Raw genomic sequence first — 23693 nt, 5'->3', positions numbered from 1 at the left:
CCTGTCTAATTGATAGTGATGCAGACAGCAGAGACTATGTGTGCAGGGTTCACACACATGTGTTTTCCCCTATGATGCCATGGAGCACATGCACGCAAGGAGTGACTTTACTTTCAAAGATCTATAAGTCCTTGGTATTATCAGAAGAGGAAAAAATATCCTAAAATATCTTATATCCTTAAAAGTGTCATTTTAAGAGGCTGTCAGAGAAACCTCTTTCTCTTGTTAGAGGACCTGATTCAGTTCTCAGCACTCCCAGGGTTACACACAACTGCTTGAAGGTTCCAGAGGATCCGAAGTCATCTTCTGGTCTCCTCTAGCACCAGGCATGCATGTGGTGGTCCTGCTTACATGTAGGCACTCAGATATAAACAAAAAAAAATTCTTTTAAAAATTAAAAATACTTTTAAATGTCATTTTAAATATACGGGACTGTATTTTAGGAAGCTGTGAGCTGTGCTGAGCACACATTAGGCACTTAGGGGCTGTCTCCTTGTCCCATTTAAGTCACTTACAGGGAATTGTGACATTATTACCTTTCTTGCAGGGAGAAATAATTTGATCCTTTTATCTCTTAACACCCTGCCTTTTCCTTATATTAGTGAATACTATTTCATGCTTTCTCCATCTCCCACCCCTCACATCTCTGCCATGCCCAGCTGTCTCTGTGGAAGTGCTGATGGGCGTTTGGAAATCTGCAAGGAATCTTAAAGGCTTTGAAGCCACATTGGGACATTTTCTTAAAGGCTTGAAACCACATTGGGACATTGTCATGACCCTAGGGAGGCAGAAAATACTGAAGACACACTTCGAAGTAAGGTGTTTGATTTTGGTTTTCATTTTTAGAAATTAAGTTTGTTTTTTGACAACTTCATACCCATATATTTTCTGTTTAACTCTCATCACCCACCCTGATCCTGCCTGCCAGTTTCTTCCCCCACAATGATTTTAACCAGGATTGTCTGTGTGACCCCTGCCTGGCAACTGGTGGGCTTAGAGCTGGGTACCACATGATGCTGTTTACTCTTGACATGTAGATGCCATCGTGGTACGAAGTGATCAGTGGTCTCTGGTCCTTGAGAGCTGTGAAGTTGGCTCCTTTGTCCCTGTAGCTGTGGCTTTCTTTCAGCACTTCCTTGCCTTCGGGCACTTAAGATGCTCCAGGTTCACACTGTAGCCTTCCTCCTCAGTCTTAATTTCTGCAAGGATTCTTCTGTGGTATTTATACTTGGCTTTGAAGGAGTTGTTCTGACTATGTCTTCTCCATTTATTTGGAAATAATAGGCACAGTTTGCACTCAGACTTCAGCTCCGTGTGCAGGCCAACATTTTTGCCTGTCTTAAAGGCTTCAGACAAGGAAAAATAAGACATGAAGAGCATAAAAGGCAGACAGGGATCATTCTAATGTCCCCTTGCACAGCCAGCAAGCCCCGCTGCCACTCTTCACCTGTGCAGCTCAGCTTGGCAGATGGCCTGTCCATTTCCTTGTCTGAACCTTTAAGTTCTAAAGGCTCAGCCCCCACCTCCAGAAGGGGGCTCTCCTGGTAGGTTAATTGCTAGAAGATTTCCATGTAATATTGTAGGGGAGTCTCTTATGCCCTTACTCTGAATGGGATGTATATATCAGGGACTCAGGTGGAAAGAGGAAAGAGGTTTTTGTTGGTTTGTTCTTTTTTTTTAATTGTAGAGAGAAAAGGAGGTTGGGTTTTTATTGTTTTGTTCTTTAAGAATTCACGCAGAGAAGGTAGTAAAACCTCTGCCTAGTTAATGTTTTAACTGGCTTGTTGTGTGTATGAAAATGTTATTACTGGGTGCCTTTAAGACATGGGAAGAGGCACATTCAAAGGCATGGGCCCCATTTACTTGTCACACTTTACGCTTGGCCCCGGGCAGCTGCTGTATTGAATGTACACATTTTCTTCTTCTTCTTCTTTTGATTCTTTTTAAAAAGAGCAGGTGACTGATGGTATCCTTAAAAAGTAAAGGAAGCAGGCCTGAAGAGACATTCTTAGCAGAAAAAATAAGATTCTTAGCTTGTAACCAAATTCCAAATGTGGGATTTGTTATTTTCTTTATTTACTGTTTTTCAAGAAGCTGGGGGTGGGGGTAAAGGGCGTAGAATGTGAAAAATAAATCATATTTGATTACATCTTGGAGATTGTTGTAAAGCAACAAGATCCTTTTCTCCAAAGCCTTCTCTGAGTTCTCTCTGTTGACTTGTCATAAACTCTTGAAACATAAACTCATCAGAAAGTAGACTGCAGTCAGCTGGGCTGCTCTGCTCTTTCAGGAAAGTCCCTTGATGTGCTGGGGTTTGTTCGTAGGTGAAGAAGGCCGGCGCACACTGGGAGCCCTTCCCGCCATGCTGCATGCACGCCATGGTTATTAGACAAGCTGTCTACCGAGAGAAGAGACATTCTTCTGTAAGGTAAGACGACCCAGGGTCTGTAGATCAGTAATAGTGTACGCAACTAGCAGGCTTCAGCTCTGGGTCCAGTCCCTAACATGAATAGAATAGAGTTGCACAGAAATGAATGGGCAAAATAGCAATTTAAAGAATAAACTAATGTAGTGCGCACTGAAAGAAAAAAAAACCTAAGTTTATTTTGACGTTTCAGTCTTTTTCCTATAGAGGAGACCTCTCTCAAGTACCAAGAGAATTTCCTATTTAAATGCCCCGTGGGGCCTGGGGAGGCTTAGCGGGTTAAGTGCTTCAGCACAGGCATGAAGATCGAGTTTAGATTCCCATCTGCTCATGGAAAAGCCGGGGATGGACTCTGCCCTGGGGTTCCATTGGATGCACACTTGCAACCCCAGCACCAGACTGCAGAGACAAGGAAGATCATGAAGGCTAGATAGACAGCCAGTCTGGCAGAAGTGGTAAAGCCAAGGTTCAGTGAGGGACCCTCTCTAAAACGGTAAGGTGAGAGAGCTGCGGAGGACACCTCAGAATATCTGAACACCACTGCAGAACTCACTCTGAGCCAACATGGCGATACATACCCGTGACCTCAACACTTGGGAGCTAGAGAAGCGAGGACCAAGAGCTCAAGGCCAGCCTGGGCTACATAGCAAGTTGGGAGGCCAGGTGGACTGACTCAAAAAGAACAGTAAAATTGTAAAATAAAGTTTCAAAGGTGTTCTTGTAAAGATGGTGGTCTGCGTGCACAGGACAGGGTTCCACTGACCTATGCTGATAAGTTTTGATATTGTCTCTCCTAGCACCGAAACTAACATGAAACCCATTCTGAAAGGTATTTTTATGTCAGATTTCTAAGCCAAGATACTGAGTTTCAAGGAAGTAATTAAGTGAAGAATCAAGGAAACTTGCTTATTAAGAACAGATTATCAAGAAATTTCTCATTTCCCATTTTCTCTGAGGAAACAGCTATTTGAGGTAATAGCTTGATATTTTTACATTATATCACTGAGTGGAATTGCCGAGACTATAATGATGTCATTATTATATGGAAAAAAGCACACCAGATGTTTGTGTTCCTAGCCTGTTTGGGCTCCACCAAGCTGGGCTTACTTTTCTTGTGTGTAGTCCATAATGAGAAATTTTGCAAGAAGAATTATTGGTCACAAAATTATCCTGAGATGTCTAACCTACATATGAGAACAGAATATCTTCAAAGAGCTCTAGCACATTTTTTTTTTCTTTCCAGAAAATTTACTTATAGAAAAGGAGGCTACAAACCAGGAGATTAGTCTAATTGCTTCTTACAAAGCAGCCCAGTTGGAATGTCTTCCTAAGATCTTGTCAGTCTGGGTTTCTGTGTTTATCTCAAATGCTTCAACGCACGAAGACAGGCTTGTAGCCCCACATGAGAAGTAGCCATTCTCCTTTGGGCTTTGCTATGTGCACGGACAAGCTCATTGTCTCCTGGGTTTGAGGACACATGTGCGTCTCCATGACTACAGAGCGTGTAGAATCCTCAGCACCATTGTTCATTGAAGTAATTTTTTCATGTGGTTAATCAACAGGCGACTTATATATGTAGCATCCTACTTCGAGTATTTATGAAGTAAAACTTCTAGTACCGAAATTAGAAAAAAAAAAGTTTTAAAAGAATATGACAGCAAAAGAGAAGACAAACGTCATGATCAGATAGCCCAAGGTAGTAGGACAGAGAAAAAGAAACACACACACTCACACACTCACACACTCACACACTCACATGTGTAAATACAATCTATTCTATCCACTTACTTCGCTCAGCCTGCTACCCCCATGCTTTGTTACCTTGCATTAAAAATAAGATGCTGATGTGGATTAGGGCAGAGAGTTGGCCTTTCAGTTCCTCCTCTGGGCTTTAATGGGCTCTTTTCTGGTACTCCATATTTATTGACTCAGACTATGATAAAGTCCTAGAGCAGTTTGTGACTTCTGCCTCGGTAGTGACTAGGAAATAATAATATAAATCAGACTTCCCAAGACTGGTACTACTGCGACCCCTCTGTATCTGCCATCTTAGCTTCCTGATGCCACCTCCCATTTTACCTAAAATACAGCTGTTACGATCAAATGTAGTTTCAAGTTTTCAAAGGGACACAGAAAAGATTTTTCTGTTGGGGGAGGGGCTTATGTCTGGCTTTCTCTTTCAGTTAATATATAGCCTTAATGCAGCTATTGGAAGTCCAGGGCTAAGCAGATGCCTGTTGGCCAGTCTTGTTGAACTGCTGTCTGTTACTGTCCTGATTTAGGAAGTGAAGAGCTGTGTGGTGGTCAGTGAGCACAGAGTGAAGAGCCACACAGTCTAAACTGCATATGTTCTCCCTTCCCGAAAGGCTGCCTCCCGTGACCTAATGTCTGGTTGGTGAAAAGCAGACTCCACTAGGATGTTACACCACCACTGCCGGAGGAACCCTGAGCTTCAGGAAGAGTTGCAGATTCAGGCTGCAGTGGCAGCCGGGGATGTTCACACAGTACGAAAGATGTTGGAACAAGGCTATTCCCCAAATGGCCGAGATGCCAATGGCTGGACCTTGCTCCATTTCTCTGCAGCAAGAGGAAAGGAGAGGTGTGTTCGAGTGTTTCTGGAACACGGAGGTGAGTTCACTGGATGCAGAGAGAAAGCTGGGCTGGCGTTTGTGGAAAATGCACTTGTGCACGTTTGCATGTGGATTTTAATGCTTCGCTTGCGTTGCTGTCCAGTGTCTTGTCTTCTCTTCGCAAAGATATTTGTCACCAGAACACAGAGTGTTATTCCAAACCAGACTCTTGAGTGGGCTTTATTTACCCTGGCACATGTAATTTCTGCAGACAGTCAGGCCACCCCAGGTTACTTTAGCCAAGAGCCCATATTGGGGCAGGTTACCAGTTGGGTGTCGGAAGCAGAAGTGGTTGTGGTGTTCCCCATGGGGGAGTTGCCCAGGTTGCCCCTTTTGGAAATTGCTCAAACAGAGGAGCCTAGCACAGGTCCCTTTAAACATCTAGCCCCTTCCTGTCCTTCATGCCTTCCTTAGCCTCTTGGATGGTTTCCCCTTGTTGTTTTTTTGGATGTCCTGACTTTTCCAGAACTTACAGGGTGTCTACATATGCAAGAAGACTGCTTAGCTGAGGTCTGATTCTGTAGACAGACTTGGCTGGTGACCGCATTTGCCATTTTATACATCTGCTTCAGAAAGCTGGCCATTTCTATAAGATTTTGACACTAATCCTCTCAATTGACTCCTCTTGCCAGTGAATTTCAACTTCATTCTTTTCCTGAAGATATATGGGGAGGGGGGTTGTGTGCATTCATGTGTGAAGTGTGTGTGTGTGTGTGTGTGTGTGTGTGTGTGTAGATAATGCTTCTGTATACATTATATTAGGGTGTAGAACCCCTTGTTTGGGCCACTGTAGGCCTGGATTGCTCATCAGCAGTTATTTGTTTCATTCTAGGAGTATACTTTGTTAAAAGACTGGCCAGACTTGCTTGCCTTCTAAAGTACAGAAGATGATAGACGTTCCACAGCTCTCAGAGAGGCCATGTGAGTTATGGGACTGTATGAATGCTAAGGCTGCCACCATAATCTGACTCCAAGATAAGGCTAAATCCAAGCCTAAGGGTGTGTGTCAGTGGCCTGAAATGGGATGTATGTGTCCCACGTCACTGACTATGTACAGAGTCCAGACGGTCACTGGCCTATGCTCACTCATGGCGTTCCTCCATGTCATTTCACCTTTTAACTTACAGACCTCGGCTCTGCAGTTAATGAGGGATGTAAGTGGAGTGCCCATCATTTTACCTGGCACAAGTAAGACTGAGATCGCTAGGATTTGCTTATTTCGCCGAGTCCTGTTGCCGTCCAGTTCTGCCATCCTCTCTTAAAGAAGAGTACACTCACATAGTTAATGCATGAGTGTTACCTCCTTAAGACAGAGCGCATCTGCAGATATGTTTCAGACGGACATCAAATCCCATTGGACCTGCCCAGCTCGTGCCTGCCACTACTCAGAAGGGTCTGTGTGTGTGAGCGAGTCTGCGTGCTTAGTCCTCTGACTACACACACGTGTAGAAATTGTGCTCTACGTAGTTTTTAGTCTGCATATGACACAACTGTTCTACCACAGTTGTTTTTCACTCAATTTTATGGCACATTTTTGTCCTATCAGTTGTGGTGGGTGAGCAGACATAGAAAGCATGTCACAGCTGTGGCTATGCTCTAGTCGGGCTTGTGTGTCTACGTCAGTGAGTGATACGGGAGAGAAGGACAATCCGTGGCACAGCTGCATTGACTTCTGGGCTACAGCTACTAAGCACCACTCCCCGCCACCTCTCGGATGATCGTTTCCAGCACTGAAGGGGACTGTGTGCTAGAGTGTGTCTAACCCGAGTGAAGCCTAGGGTTCAAGCCTTTTCAAGCCTTAACATTTTTCAGAAAAGTGTACACACACACACACACACACACACACACACACACACGCGCATGTATGCACATGCGCTCAGCAAACTCTGCCATTCCTGAATCCACACTGCACAGTGCAATTTAGTGCATTTGTAGAGTTACCCAACTACAGAAAGAAATCTCAGTGAGTTTTGTTACTAATATGTTCAGTCTTACCCTGTTATCTTCAGTAGAGCAGTCACTCAAATAAATATACTACTATTTGGCTATTCTTTCAACTTTGTTCATCTTAGTGTTTTAGAAAGCGTAACATTTTCTTAGCAGACTTTTGAGAAGGTAGTGTATAATCTACCTGCTTAAAACCCAGAGTCAGTGGTCTATTGACAGTGCCTGTAGGTGGCCACTAGCTGTTCTTCAGTACCAGACTCTCCTTCCAGAAACTGGCTTTCGTCGGCTTCTTCTGCAGCTGCAGAAATCGAGCCTACATGGTTTCCAGCCTCTTCCTTCTAGCCCACTCCTCTGTTTAATGTTACATTCCGTGTCTTGACTTTCGTCAGTAACAGTTTCGTCAAGATAATTCCTTATCAGGATGTAGTTAAGCCTCAGATTCCACTGTTTGGGTGCAATTGATTTGCACTTAGCTCAGTGTGGGGCATTTGAAATTGTTGGCATTTTTTTTGCTAGGGCCAGGGAGTGTCCTTGACTGGTCCTTTTTCTTTTTTTCATTTTTTTAAACCTTTGTCAGAGTTTCTCCCTTAATTCCTAGAAGTACTTGCCAAGTCAAACAGCATTTTATGGATGCTGACACATTTTCTTCCAAAGAGCCTGCAGTTGCTTCTTGTGGCCTCCTGGGACTGGGTGGGACAGTGCCCTCCCCCCACTTCTCTCAGCAGCATATTGCCAGGTGGCTGGCTCTTCCTTGTGTGATGTGCTTGCCCCTCCCAAGGTGACATATAAATATCAAACTGTAGCAAGACTGAGTTCGTCTTTCTCCTTCTCAATTGTAGGCTTGTTCCGGTGCCCACCTTTGTTAGCTCCGTGTGGAAACCTTTCTCCTAGCTTGTATCATTTTCACATTCCTATTGCTCTCACCATAAACTGGGCACATTCTATTTTGCTCCAGCCTTCTGGTTTGTGTCTGTTTGGTCTTGGTTAGTAAGCACTTCATACTGCAGGTTATTATTCGTCTGCATTTTCTTCTCCAGATTTTGTGGTACTTGGATCACCAGTCTACCCAGAATTGGTGTTTGTGTGTGAGAATGCACAGTGTCATTGCTCTTCCCCACAAAGGTTGCCTAACCTTCCCTTCTTTCCTCATGGCTGGGCATTGTTGGGTCACACACACAGCTTTTACCTTGTGCTTCCACTTCTGAGATCTCATTTAGTGCTCCAGGATCAAGGTAATGCTGTTTGTGTTGTTCTGAGAGAACATTACCCAACTGAAAAGAGATTTGGAGAATTCACCTCTTCATCCCCCTCACGGCAGATTGGAAAACAAGTTTGAAAAGGTTAGGTAAGAAGGAAACTCCTAGCCGCTCACCCCTGCCATGGTCTCTCATGAGGCTTCAGTGCATAGCACGTCCTCCACGTCATGTCCAGGCACACCTGTGAGTGGCCTGCAGTCTAGGAGTGCCGTGTGGGAATCTCCAGACTGTGCGTGCTACCCACTTCTGTCCTCACCTGTGATGGGACCACAGCTTGAGCTTCTGGATTCTTCCTCTCCTGCTAGTAGCTGTCTGTCTCTTCTCCTCTTCTTTTCACGGAGCCCCAGCCCACTCCTTAGGGAGGAAACCTCTATCCTCAACAAGTCTGGAGTGATCGTCTTCACATTGTATTGCCCAGTTCCCACCCAGTCTCCAAATAATGTGACATTTCTAAGCAGAAACAGAAATTAAATCCAGCAGGGACTTCTTATTTCTCTGCACAGAATATCCTCAGTCCGTCGTGGACTCAGCCTAGCAGTGGGCCTCTGAGCCCTGCAGCCCCACTCTATGCAGTGCTACCATCTTGGTTGGGCTCTCCGAGCTTAGAGGTTTAGCCACAGAGGCCATTGTAAGCTCCCTCCTCCTTGGTTCACTCTGCCTTGCACAGGCCTGCTTCCCTTTTAAGTCTTTAACACTTTCTCAGAGACACCACCTGCCTAAGTAAGACCAGGTCAGGTGAGAACTTTATTTTTGTCCCTGTTAGATGCTGAGCCCTGTATGATGGATGCTCTCTCCCCTGTGTAATATTGCTCCCTGGACCTTATTGCAGCACCAATCATAAGCATGGTGAAGGATCCTAGTGTCCTGTTGAGCATCTGTAGTTCTTCTTCACATGAAGTTCCCTGAAGGAAGAACCACATCCACATGTTTGCTCCCAGTGAGCAAGAGAACAAACCCCAGTGACACGATAGTTTCCTGACCTCATGAGACAAGACTCATTGCTCCTTAAAAAAAAAAAATTAAAAAGTTGGGTTAGGATTAGACCTAAATTCATGATAGCTTCTTTTCCAAATCATCAAATAGGGGAGCTAAGGGAAAGAATTGGAAAAAGGGCTTCGTTCACTTTGCACTCTGTACTCCTCCTATGTATGTCAGGACTCCAAGGTGTATAAGGTGGCCATTGGGTTCCTGATAAAGCACTCACTCATATTCAGGAAATGCTGCCAAGCCATAATGTATGCCAGGCCCTGCTTTCAGTGCAGCTGCAGGTAGTGAAGGGCTCCAGCAGGTGGCTGGGTCAACCGCAACATTTCCTGATGACTGAGAGTGTACCTTGCTTCACAGCTCTTAAGAGGGTGACATTTCATTTTCCCCTTGGAAAACAAGCCATAGAAGCAAATGTAACTCAAATACCCCAAGTCTTTAACTGTGATGAGCATGGACCTGGGCTCCAATCCATCATCCAAACTCTGGTTCTCTGTATATTGCCTAGAATTCCCAAGAGAGCCAGGTGCTGTGCACATCAAGGCCTCCTTTGTGTGTGAGGTGTGGTGTGTGTGTCCAAATCTCCCCAGAGTGCAGGACTGGAGTAGAGTTCTTGAAAGTTGTGAAGCAGGAAGGAGCTGGAAACATGGTGTGGGATGATCTACTTGTGTGGGACGCTAGCACTGGGACTGGAACAGTTGAGTATGATTGAGCTTGCCCAGTGGTATGTTCTAGGGATGTTGGGGCTTGGTGGGGAAGACAGAAAAGAGCAGACCAGGCTGTAGGACGTTCTCTGGTTACAGAGATCATCAGAAGGGCCCAAGATACAAGGCTGTGCTGTGAGAAAAAGCAAAAGCAACCAAGGCTTTAGGTCTGGCAGCAAGGGAAAACTCATCACTGTATGAAATGGCACAGCTATGCCAGGGAGCAGGTAAAAGGGGGGTATCCAGGTGGCATATAAGAAAGAAGATGTCGAAACCTAAGACACTGACACAACCAGAAATTGTTTATTTAAATATTCATACATGAAAAGACATAGTTAAAAGAAAATACAGTTTTATCTATCAAATCCACATAGCCATGCAGTAATACCAACCAACAGTGATGACACAGAGCTAGTAAACTCAGAACCAAGATGTTGCTCGTGCATGACAGAGAGTCAAGGGAGTGATGTCACTCTGGGAGGAAACCTGCTAGACTGCCGAGAGGGAATCCAAGTTTGCTTAAAATAACAAAACTGTGTTTGAGTTGTATAACACAAAAGCGGGGATAGGGTGAGACTAAGCCTGTGCTATGTGTAGTATGGGAGGCTGTTGCATTTCAGTGAAAGGAGACAGACTTCAACCTTAGTTTTAAGAACTGGCCATGGCTTAAGGCTTAGTAGTCACAGGTGCAGAGTGTCACCTCATGGGTAAGTGACATTTTGTTCAATTATTTTGACTGCTTCAAAATAATGGCAACTTGGGGTTTTCAAAAGTATAAAAACTTGAAAATTTCAACACAAATGGCTGTATATTATCATACCAGTGAACAGATGCTGGTAGTTGGGCCGGTGAGGTCGCTCGGCAGTGAAGGCACTTGCCGTGCAAACCTGTGAGCCTCTGTTTATCCTTCAGATCTGTGTAAGGATCTGTGGGAGGGGAGAAGTAACTCACAGAGCTTCCTCTCACCCTGTGTGCTGGGGATGTGTACATGGCCACACTAATAATCAGTCAAAACTTGTGGCACTCTGTCGGATATTAGGAGGGAACTCGTGGATTAAGAGTGTCTTGAAAAGGCAGATGTTATAAGAAACCCTTTATCACACTTTTCATATCCTATTGAATGTTACTACAAGTTACAAGACTGTGTTGCACATTTCCGAAAGAAAGATGAAGAAACTGTCATTGTGCGTTTGCTCATCCTTAGGTATAGTGAGTTTGTGAGCTGATGTGGAGGCCTTGGACTGAAGTAATAGAAGTTAAGTATCTAGAGGACACTGCCAGGCCCCCTTGATAGACACATGGAAACAAGTGAGAGAGGAGTCGTATTCTAAGATGTAACCCAGGGTGCATTGGGAAGAGCTGCGTGTAGCTGTAGAAGTGAAAGGTTTTCAAACAGACCCGGTGTAGTTATAATACACATGTGATTGGATTAGCAGGGACGGTTATGGAAAGCAGCTTGGTAGTGTGTGTCAAGCCCTCAAAAGTGGGAGATGTTTTTGCCCAGTAGACCTTTTAGTTTAAACTTGATTGTCTACTGACTAACTTTTATTAGTTTTTTCCAAGGATAGAGTTTTAAAAGCAGGAAATATTTTCTACATAAAAATGCTATACCTCTCTTTCACTTTGTGTGTGTGTGTGTGTTGTGTGTGTGCGTGTGTTGTTTGTTTTCCTTCTTTTGCTCATTTCATTATTGGCAATGGCATAAAACAAGATGTTTGAAACTATTATTTGTCTTTAGAGAGAGAGAGAGAGAGAGAGAGAGAGAGAGAGAGAGAGAGGTAGAGAATGTGTGTGTGTCCATCTGTTTGTATGTGTTTGTGTGTCTGACAGCACAGCACACGGGAAGGAATTTATATTAAAATAGTTTTTAAGCTATTAGAATTAAAGCCAGAGTGACAGTAGGGATGAAAACACAAACCAAACCAAACCCCAGAATCTGTCCACCCAGCCATATCCTTCTCCAGAGTCTAGGCTGGTAAGTCTCCCTGACCTTCCCATCATGTCACCTTCCCATCGTGCCACCTTCCCATCATGCCACCTTCCCATCGTGCCACCTTCCCATCGTGCCACCTTCCCATCATGCCACCTTCCCATCGTGCCACCTTCCCATCATGCCACTGTCCCATTCATGCCATCGTGTCCCCAAGCATCAGATCTAGCTTGTGTCCTTCATCTATTGCCACAGCCTACTCTGGCCATCCTTGTCTGTACCATAAGCAATCTCTAGTCGTCTGCCAGGACTTACCTAACCATCAGCACACAGGTCACTTCCACACCATGTCCAGCCTCTTCACCCAGCCAGATCTACCCCCACACTCCAGGAGGTCTATCCTGAACACCACCTCAGTCCCTTCTGTTCTCTACTTTTCACCCAAGCCTCTAGGCCCAGCCTGCCTGTCCATCTTCTCTTCTTCCCCAGCCTGTCCTATCAAACTTAGAACTCTGTATGCCAAGACTCATCTCAAAAATACCAACAATGAAAAGTCAAGCAAGTATTTTCTCTCCTAAACCCAACAGTCTATTGGAAATGTTTGCCAATAACAACACCAGGTCCCAGAATTTAAGAGTTTTACACTTCATCAGAGAATTCAAGGATTTTAAGAAGCCATAAACAATGCAGTGAAATTGGGGAGAAAAGAAAAAAACAGCTTAAGGAAAATATATCTGAGTGATGCCCAAAGAAACCACCACAGAAGGCTGATGGGATGACCAGTGCAACCCAGGGCTTGAGAACGGACTTCGCTGAGGAACCAGAGACTGCACACTCTGAGGATGTCAGATGAATCAAGCAAAGGTCACCATATCATGACGAGCAAAACCCAGAAAAGCAACCTACAGGAAATGTGGGACACCATGAAAAACCCAAGCCTTTGAAATATAGGCCTAGATGAGGGAGAAAAACCTTCAACAAGATCATAAAAGAGAACATCCCCAAACTAAGGAAAAGACACAGCCATACCAATACAAGAAGCCAATACAATACCAATACCAATACATACCAATACAGAAGACCAAATAGACAAGACCAGAGAAGAAAATTCCCACAGCTTATCATAGTTAAAACACCAACTAAGCATACATAACACAGAAAGTGTACTGAAAGCTTCAAGAGGAAATTCAAGTCACATATAAAGGAAAACTCAAAATAACAGCTGATCCTCAATGGAAACTTCAAAAGCCCAAAGAGCCTGGAGAACACAATACAAGTCCTTCAAGACTGTGTCTGCGAGCCTAGACGGATAGACAGCAGACACCCACCATAAATGAGGGAGGAAGACAAACTTTACACACTATAAAAATTTATATCCAACAAACCAAACCTAAAGAAAAATAGGAAACAATATTTAGATGGAAGAGAGGAATGAACATAGTAAAGAAATGCAATGCCATCATTTTGCAGTATAAAACCCACAAGCTACCACTGAGAACAAAATGCCAAAAGTAATAACACAATGGCTACAATTAACAGGCATTTTAATAATAGCTCTAAATATGAATGGCCTCAAGTCTCCAATCAAAAGACACAGGCTTAACTAAATGCATCAAAAAACAAACCCATCAATTTACTCTCTACAAAACCCACATCTTAGCTTTGAAGAGAAGCATCACCTTATAGTAAGAGGATGGACAAAAGGACTCTGGTCAGGTGAGACCAGGAGGCAAACAGAGTGTTATCCTAATAACAAAATAGACTTCAGACTAAAACAGGTCAGAAGAGATAAAGAGGGATGCTTCATTCTAACCAAGACGACAGTATTATCCTAAATATACATGCATCAAACTCTAGTGCACCCAATTTCATTTTTTAAAAAAATACTACTAGATTTAAAGACAAACATTTTAAAAAATTCGCATGAACCCACTACTAGTAAATGATTTTAATATGTCATTTCTCCAATAAGTGGGAAGGTTATCTAAACCAAAAATAAACAGAAACATCAGACTTTATTCACATACATCAAAAGAGCTTAGCAGATACCCACAGGGCATTCCACCTAAACACCAAAGAATGCACATTTTACTCAACAACACATGGAAACTTTCCTAAAATAGACCCCATCCTGGAACACAAAAGAAATCTTTACAAATTCAAAAAGATTGAAATAACTCCTTGTATTTCATCTGATGGCATTACAATAAGACTTGAAGTTGACAGCAAGCAAATCTCTTGTAAATATACACACTCATCGATGCTAAACCACTTACTACTGAATGATGGTCGTGCCAAAGAAGAGATCAAGAAGAGCAGTTAAAAAGTATCTGGAACTGCATGAGAGCACAGCACAGCCATACTCAGGCACATTCAAAGTGGTCCTCTGAGGGAAGTGTATACTTCTGTAAAGCTGCCCTCCAAGGGAAGTGCGCACATCAAAACAGTCTGAGCACAAGTAAATGATTAATCCAACTCAAAAATTTGGGGAAACAATAATTACCAAATCCTAACCCAGTTAATGGTAAGAAATAATAAGAATCCATGAGAGAGAAATAACCACCTTATGTAAGAGTTTGTTCCTAGAGAAGATAAGTGAGATTAACAGACTCTTGGCCCAGCTAACCTATATCAACAGAATCAGAAATGAACAGGGAGACATTATAACATATGAAAAGAAATTTAAAATATTACCAGAGAATATTTTTTAAAACCTGTATTCCATAAGTTGGAAAATCTATAAGAAATGGATGGATTTCTAGATTCAACCAAACCACCAAAATTAGACCAAGAAGACAAACCAGTAACAAATGAGGAGATTGAAATGTAAGAAAACGCCTTCCAGCTTTAAAAAAAAAAAAAAAATCTGGAGCCAAATGGATTTATAGCAGAATTCTGGCAGACATTCAAAGGTCTACAGCCAATCCTTTTTAAACTGTTTAAAATAATAGAAGGAGCACTCCAAATGCCAGAATCATTCTAACACCCAAACCAGGTAAAGATGCACCAAACACAACTAGAGACCCATATCCTCGATGAGCATAGACTCAATAAAACTCAATAACGTACTTGAAAACAGTACAGAGATGTCCAGGCTGGCTTTATCCTGAAATGCAGGAAGGCTCGTCATAAGCCAGGTTAATTAGTATAAATAAACTACATAAAACAGACTTACAGACAATTCACATGAGCATTTCAATAGGCATTTCTACGTCAAAATCTAACATGCTTTTTGATTAAAGTTCTGGAGGATTCAGGGATAGAGGGAACGGCCCTTAATATATCTATATATGAGAAAACCAGCATCCTAAGCTGAGAAAAGCTTGAAGCAACCCCATTGAAGGCAGGAATGAGACATGGAGGCCCCCTGCCCTCACTCGTTTCAGCATCGTGCTTTAAGTACTAGCTGGAGCTGAGAGGCAAGCAAAGGGAGTTACAGGGATACAAGGAGGGGAGAAAGTCAAACCATCCCTATTTGCATTTGACATGATCATGGACACACAAGTCTCAAAGAAAATAAAATATCCAAGGAAGCGAAGGACCTCTAACATTGAAAACTTTACAGCTCTAAAGAGATAGACTGGAAAATGAAAGTTATTCTGTGCTCATGGGTTAGTAAAATTAATATTGTGATTCAGATGGAAGCGGTCCCTATCAAAACACCCATTTCATTTTTCACAGAAAGTGAAAAAACTGCCCTAAACTTCATATGGAATCACAGATCCAAAAGAATCCTGGGGGAAGCAAGTACAAGTGATTGCTGTGCCAGGCCGTAAGACTATGTTACAGAGCTACAGTAACAAAAACAGCATGGCACTAGCACAAAAGTAGACATGTAGACCAATGGAACAAAATCATACCTTCAGCCATTTAATATTTGAAAAAAATGTCAAAACATAAACTGGAGAAAGAATCTTGAACAAAAATGGTTTTGGAGAAACTGGACGTCCACATGCAGAAGAATTCAGTTAGACCTGCAAAATGAAGAGGTGAACAGGAAACCTGCAGAATGGAATCTTTGCCAGCTACACATCTGACAGAGGATTACTACCCAGAATATACAAAGAATTCACAAAATAAATTAAAAAAAAAGATCAAATGGCTTATTTTAAAATGTGCCCAAGGCTAGAACAGAGAATTGTCAAAGGAAGAAACAAAAATAACTAAGAAATATCTCCAAAAATGCTCACCGCCCCTAGCAATTAGGGAAATGTCCAAATGACATTGAGGGTTCATCTTACCCCAGTCAGAGTGGCAAAAATCAACAGAACAATAGACAGCAGATGCTGGAGGGGATACAGGGGAAAAGAGTCCTCATTTACCACTTTGCAAACCGGGGCAGCGATTATGGGAATCAGTGTGGAGAATTCTTTAAAAGCTAAAAGGAAATCGACCTTATGACCTAGCCATTCCATTCCTTGACGTATGCCCTAAAAACGTGACTGTATTTAGAGAGACTTGTGCAGTCATGCTCATTACTGCTTTATTCACAAAGATAGGAAGTGGAAACAGACTAAGTTGTCTTCAGCCCATGAATGGAGAATGAAGGTGTGGTAGTAGATATACCCTGTCTAACGTCATTCGTATGCAAGGAAAGTTGCAGCCATGAACATTACAAGTAGATGAAGCTAGCTATAAAACGTCATTTTGAGTGGGGTAACCCAGACTCAGACAGGAAAATGTTATATGTTCTCTCTTATTGGAGGCTCCTCCCTCTAACTCTTCATATGTGAATATGTATCCTGCAATAAATGCAGAAACCAAGAAAGTAAGAGGGGCCATTCCTGGGGAGTTGGGGTGGATGAGAATTAGGGGGATAGCAGGGTACAATGATTTAAATAGGGAAAGGTGGGGCTCTAATTAGGAGCAGATACAAATGATTTGCATATTGAGGGAGGCTGTAATTAGGAGCAGGGTACAAATGGTTTAAGTAGGGAAAGGGGCTGTAATTAGAAAGAAGGGGGAAATAAGGAAAGAGGAAGTTATAAGGACAGATGTCTGTAAAAGATATAATGAAACAAGCTGTCTATCTAAAACAATAATATATATACATATATATGTATGTATTAATGGGTATAGATATTTTAAATGAAGTTTTCTCTTCTGAGCTGACAGTACTCCTTCCAAGAGCTAATCTACAAAAATCCTGATACCAGGCATGAGAAATGTCTTGAGTAGTTTTTCAGGGTTTTCCAAAAGATTCCCCAAACATCATAAGCTATTGCTCTTACTCTTGGTTGCTCCTCAGAGGTAGAAGGTAAGTTTTACTGATGAAGACACCAGGACCCAAAAGCCCTGATCTGGAACTTACCCACAAACCTCCTCTCTGAGAACTAGCTCTCGCAGTACAAGGTGTCATTCAAGCCTCTAAAGAAAGGAAGCACCCAGCAGTCCTACCCAGCTCTGATGTCTGTGAACCACATTGCCCAGCATGGCTTGATAACTCTCAGGGTGCACTAGTGGCAGGCACACCTTGCTGGTAATCAATAGCTCTCTAATTGGACTTAAAGGCCACTCAACAAGAGGGAAACTGTGCAGGGTACTGGAAACCTAGCAACTAGCCCTAGTGAAGTTATGGATCTCAGAGGAGAACCTATAACTGCCACTTTATTAGACCAGTGTAGTCCTTCACTACATTCAACACTTGTTCTCATACCTACAGATAAGTATAAGTATAGTCCTCACCCTCATCAAGGAAGCTTCTCTTTGCGACAGACAGGTAGTAGGCCCCACTCCCAATGCACTCATCTCCAGGATGACTTCCCCATCCATGGTTCAGTAAATCTCGAGGAAGAGCAGCTGAAAAGATTGTAAAAGTCAAAGGATCAGGAATTTGCTGTAAGATTGTGTCTCCTACTATTATCAGAAGCCACATCCTTAAGATCTCACTAACATGACTCTAAACATGAGCTTAAGAACAACAACAGACATACCAAAGTAGACTGAAAACCATGAGGCCTCAACCCAAAGAACTACAGGCAACCAAGGAGTGCTGAGATCGGGAGAGTCTTCTGCAGGAGGAGCACACCAACTGGTTATCTAGTGCCAAGGGGACAGCCCTGAATACATACACACAAGTAATATACACACTGAGCAGGTTAGACTTGGGGATATACATGTGTGTAGCAACCATTAATAAAAAGAGAGGCCATAAATTTGAAGGAGACTAAGGAGGGTGTATGGAAGAGTTTAGAGGAAGGGGAAATGACAAATTTTTTGTGATAATCTTAAAAATAAGGGAAATTATTTTTAAAAAGGGAAAAACAAAAATTAGTCTAATAGAAAGGGAACAAAATTGATAAAGATAAAAGAAAAAACATAATTCTTTGAAAAGGTCAATAAAATTGAAAACCCCGTAGCCAGGCTGATAATGAGAACAGCCATAACCAATGTCAGGGCTGGGAGCAGACTGATCCAGATGCTATAGATATATAAAAGACAAGGGATGTGGCGAGCTTCACGTCATGGGAAGAATTCCATTCCTTGGAAGACACAAATTGCCAACATTTCTATGTGACCCATAGAAAAAGAATGACTTAGTCACTGTCTGGATAGTTGAAAATTTGAGTTCCTCATTAAGACGTCTACCAAGAAAGCTACAGGCCCGGCTGGCTTTGCTAGTTCTGTGTATTGCTGGGACAAACAGTAATCCTGCATACATTCTTCAGAGGAAAGTGGGCTTCCTAATTCACTGTGCAATATGACGTCCTGCTGCTAAACCAAAGCCACGGGCAGAAAACAAACTTCAGAGCAACAGCCTCATGACAGCTGACACAGGTTCTAGGTAGATACTCACTCTATGCAATGCCAGTAGCATTCTGAAGGGGTGTTACAGCGTAGATATGTAGCATCTATCTCAGAAATTCAAGGTTTGTTTAATATCCACAGCCCTTGGGCTAGCTGTTTGCTAAGTTAATAGAATCAAAGATAAGTGCCAAAGGGTCACTTCCCAGCCTGTGACAGTACTACCCATTCAAGATGACAGCAAGCAAGACTGAAGCTCAGAAGGGACCCAGGAAGAGCTGTAGCTAGCTTCTTACTCCGTGTTGAACGGTGTGTGTGCTTTGACTATGTTTATGTAATGTGCTCTTGCATTGTTGCCAGTGGAGTAAAAGGACAATAAACCAGTTGCAACAGAACAAGTAAGAGCATTACAGGCCAGCGAGGTGGCTCAGCGGGCAAAAGCACTTGCTGTGCAAGCCTGGGGCCCTGGGTTTGATCATTGGAAGGAAAGAACTGACTCCTGCAGTTGGCCTCCATAGGTATGCCTTGGCATATGTGTCTCCCCAGTGTCATACACACTAGATAATAGCAAGTCAAATATGTAAGTAAGCTGTCTTAATATACATACATACATGTATGTATGTATATGATTACGTATATACATATATGTGTGTGTGTATGTATATATATACACACGTTTATACATGCATAATGTACGAAAGCTAAAAAAAATGAATTGAACTAGATTGTAACAAAATACAAGTTCTACCAACAGTTATCATCTGGAGGATGAAGTAGCAGCTCATAGTAGCAACAATTTAAGGGTTTTAATAGTAATTTTAATTAAATAAATATACAGTCTATACTGAAACATTGGTGGGGTGGGTTGAAAAATCCTAAATAAATAGAGAATTCTTCATGTTCCTTACATGGGAAAATTAGTATTATTTAGATAATTTGGGGGACTTTGCCATCAGTAAAGTCGGTGGAATTAGAACAGTAAAAATTAGGTCAGGCTTGTATGAAGAAACTAACAATGTACTTTGAAAATGTATTAGCTGAGATAAGTTTTAGAAAGGTTGGAGGACTTAACAGTACCTGATACCAAACACGCTATAAAGCTAAAAGAGTTAAACCCGACTGGAATTTGCATATGTCAACACTCTTGTCTTGTTTAATTGCATCTTTTTCTGTGTGTATGCTGGATAGGACTGGACTAAGGGCCGTGCGGATGCTGGATAAGCCTGCTGCCACTGAGCATCCTGGAGCGTGATTGACATAGGGTTTGATGTGTGACTTATTCTACCCTTTAACCTGTTCCCAGGATGGTCTCAAACTCACTGTGCTGCTGCCCCCACCTTTGATTTTGTGCTACTCTACCCAACCGAACTATTTTTAGATAAACGGAATAGTTCAGAAATAAACTACACAGATGATAAAATGAATTTCAGCAAAGGCAGAATAAATCATTGAGAAAAAATATTTCTTTGTGTTTGTATAAGTAGAGGGGATAGTGTGTGTGTGTGTGTGTGTGTGTGTAGGTGTACATGTGATCAGAATACACCTTAGTTCCTTAGGTGTCCGTGTTCTTCTTTCTCAGTGACATCCAGGCTAGAGCTCATGTTGTCGGGTTCTCTTGGCAAAGCACCTTTACCTGCCCCCCCCCCCATTTTGTAAAGAAAGCATTTTTAACAAATGGTGCCAAAACAAGTAGATAGCCACATGGCAAATGATGAACCTTGATCTTACTTTATACCATACATAAATGTTAACTAGCAGTAGATCATTGACCTACATAAGGGTTTAAAGTGCAAAATACCTAGAGGAACAGGAAACATGGCATGTTGTGTTGGGCAGAGTTTTCTTCAGCAGAGCAGTAGTTTAGGGAATGCTTTAAAGAGAGAGCCGAGTGTAGGTCAGTGGTAGGTGCTTGTCTATGTTCAGCCTTCAGCATTGCAAAAACCAATCCGTGAGTAAGCATACTCTGTTTGGCCCATATGCAGAATATGCAAAGAGCCTCTATAACTCCATAATAGGACATCCCAACGGAATTGAGTGAACACCAACAGATAATCCATAAGAAAGCATACAGGGAAGCCAGCTCTCTAGGTTCCTGTAATTGTGAATTAACAGGACAGAAATCATCACTTAGCCTTTTAATGGGCAAATTTAAAAGTGGTTCTGATGCTGTGGAGCATCACTGGCAAGGACAGAAGGCAGGGTTCTAGAAGGCACACACACACACACACACACACACACACACACACACACACATACACACTGACCGCAGGCTGCACAGTAAGCTTCTCACACCATTAAACTCTTAACATCAGAGTCTGCAGTCCTCCTCCGTTACAAAGAGAAACAGAAACAGACATGTATGTGATAGCATCGCTCCCAGAGCCTCCCATTGCAGATAAGCCAGTCCTGCTCAGAAGCACCTGCGAAGTGACGTTAGTCAGCCAGCTTCTGCAGCTGACCCCTTCCTAGTGAAAGCCTGCGAAAGCCAAGCTGTGCCCTCCATCTGCTTGGTTCCGAGAATCTAGGTAGAATGTTGGTTGTGAAAGGCAGGAGGGACTTTGGGTGAACAAACCTGTTGTGGATGTTGAGTGCTTTTAGTTAATGCGACTGTGAATTCTTGGAGCTTATGTGTACTTGATAAACAAATCACACTTCCACTTGATAAAGCCTTTAGTAAACAGACCTCACACGGCACAGTGATGTGTCTTTGTTGTTTCCATATGTTATGCTACTGTTTGTTTTAACTGGGTCTCACTGGTGGGTAGATAGCTATCTAGTAAGGAAGCAGAGAAGCTCAGTGGGGTTGTTACTTTAGGCAGAGCACTCAGAAATCTCACTGATACAGAGAAACAGCAGAGACCTATGAAGAAGCTTAAGGAAATCCAGTCAGGTGGTTTTTGCTGTGTGTTACACATTTCTCACTAAGACAGTGTCCTGCAGTTTTTATTGGAGCTGCAAGTGAGCTCTTACCACATCCCACTGACTAATTTGTGCCCTCACAGGCCCTGTTTCATGTCATCACCTTTTCCTGGGGACAATGGCTATAGTTTTTATGCATTATTATCTTCTAGTTCTTGCTTCTGTCCTTTGCTTGCAGGAAGCGGTTGGTTAGTTTATTTGAATGAGTTGTGCTGAGATGAGTTAGGCCACTGCTCTGTGTTAATCTGTGTTTTCTTAGTTCAGTGTAGCACTAGAATGTAAGCGGAGCCTTACCTAGGCATACAGTGAGAACCAGACACGCAGGTGTAACTTCCTGACCGTATTGTAGCTTGACTTGTCAACTAGCATGGCTGTAGGGTGTGGTTAAGAGAACTGCACCTTCAAAGGTCGGAGGAGCGGAGCGAAGGGTTCCCAAGATCCACTAAAGGATCAAGAGGGATTATCTGGAAATAAGTGGCCAGGTATAAAGACACCTTTTGTCATTTTGTGGTAGTGTGTGTGTGTGTGTGTGTGTGTGTGTGTGTGTGTGTGTGAGAAAGAGAGAGAGAGAGAGAGAGAGAGAGAGAGAAAGTGAGTGTGTGAGAGGGGGGAGGAGAGAGAGAAAATGAATGAATGAACGAACGAACGAGCATGGATTTATGTTTATACATGTAGTCCCTGCTAAGACCAGAAGAGGGCATAGGTTCCCCTGAAGCTGAAGAAACAGGTGGTTATGAGCTGCCTGATACCTGTGTCGGGAACTGAATCCAGGTTCTCTGAAAGAGCAGCAAGAGTTTCAGCCACTGAGCCATCTCTCCAGCCATCACTTAATCTAATTTTAAATCAGTTTGGTCTGAGAGCTCAGTCACCCGTAGCGAAAGATGAATGAGTAGTGCATGATCAGACTCTTCCAGTAGGTGGCAGCAGAGTGCTTTACATCAGCTTTCTGGCTTGCCTGTTACATCGTCCTAGATACTGAATATTCTTTTAGTTAAGGCCATTGCCGAGGCCTTCTTTTTTGTTGTTGGTGGTTTTATTGTTGTTGTTATCTGTCACATTATGTCAAATATTGCAAGGAGTTAAAGTAATAGTTTACTTTTTACAGGTTCTATTTGCTAACAACTCTTTAACTGCAGTTTTCACCCGCTACGGTATTATTAATATTTCAACATACCATTTTCTGCCTCGCAGTCTCTTGTAAGAGACTCCAGCTGTTGTAGTCTGGAACTAAATAAGATCTTATTAAACAGTACATAAGTATTTAATCACATAGATTTGGAGGCATTTTGTGCCTGTGAAGAACATTTTTTTTTTTTTTTTTTTTTGTACATAACAGCTGAGTTATGTAGGAGCATTGTCATGCTTGTCACTAGGCCCACCTGGGCGCTCTTCCTCGGCTGGTTTACTTGCTGCCAGGAAGTCGGGTCCACCATGTAGGGGAGGTCATTCTTGTCTCTGTCCCAGGGACACAGGGACGCCAGTGAGATGTGAGCCACAGCTTGCTGACCTTTGGCGCCACAGGAAGGGCAGCGTAGGTGGCGAAGGTCTGTAGCTCAGAGAGCCGCTGGGTAGATGATCCCTGGGAGGTTTCCTTCCCAGGGATCTGTGGTTTAGGAGTCTTTACAACAGTCGTTTGAAAAGCAGTATTTATACAGTGCTGAGGTTTCTCCCGTCTTTGCAACTAAAGCACTTGCTGATACGCTCACAGGACCGTCTGTAGCTGAACTCGAGGTCCTGTCTCAGTCCTGTGCACAGACTGTATCATGCTGTGCCATTCAGCACAGGTCTCACCTGCTTCTTTCATGGAACATAGCAGCAGCACCTTGGTTCTTTGCCTCCCCCTCCACACACACACACACACACACACACACCCTACTAAATTTTAAAACAAGTCTGGCTGACTGTAGGATGCTGTAATTCAGAGCAGCAGTGTTGCTGTGCATGCTTCTCTTTAGGCCAAGAAGTAGCACAAGGAAAAAACACAAAAATAGCTGGAGACAGGGGAGAAGTGTGATTCAGGCTGCGATCGGAGGCTGAAAGTCTCAGGTTGACCAGCAGGAGGGGCGAGGTGCTGCGGGTCTGCTGGCAGGGCCTATCTTTAAACAGTGTTGCTCTTCCCCCTCCTCCTCCCGTTGACTTGGGCTTGATAGCTTG

At 42.9% G+C, this 23693-nt stretch overlaps 1 protein-coding gene across 5 annotated transcripts in view; it reads left to right on the top strand.

Moving 5' to 3' along the window:
- The window catches only part of Asb7 (ankyrin repeat and SOCS box-containing 7), a 45315-nt gene that overhangs the window by 5747 nt on the left and 15875 nt on the right, over positions 1-23693 (top strand). For 3 of the 5 annotated variants that reach the window (XM_011250779.3, XM_006540567.4, NM_080443.2), the window contains 2 exons: positions 2325-2428; positions 4792-5053. In XM_011250779.3, coding sequence (XP_011249081.1) covers positions 4843-5053 — 211 coding nt within the window. In that variant the 5' untranslated portion in view covers positions 2325-2428; positions 4792-4842. Of the gene's footprint in view, positions 1-2324; positions 2429-4791; positions 5054-5887; positions 5977-23693 lie in introns of all 5 variants that reach the window. The other 2 variants (NR_003961.1, XM_006540568.4) reach the window with 1 other exon arrangement.

This window comes from Mus musculus, chromosome 7, assembly GCF_000001635.26.
Source record: "Mus musculus strain C57BL/6J chromosome 7, GRCm38.p6 C57BL/6J".
NCBI classification, from domain to species: Eukaryota; Metazoa; Chordata; class Mammalia; order Rodentia; family Muridae; genus Mus; species Mus musculus.
Note: the sequence above shows the minus strand (reverse complement) of the source record. Positions and strands in the feature narration are given on the sequence as shown.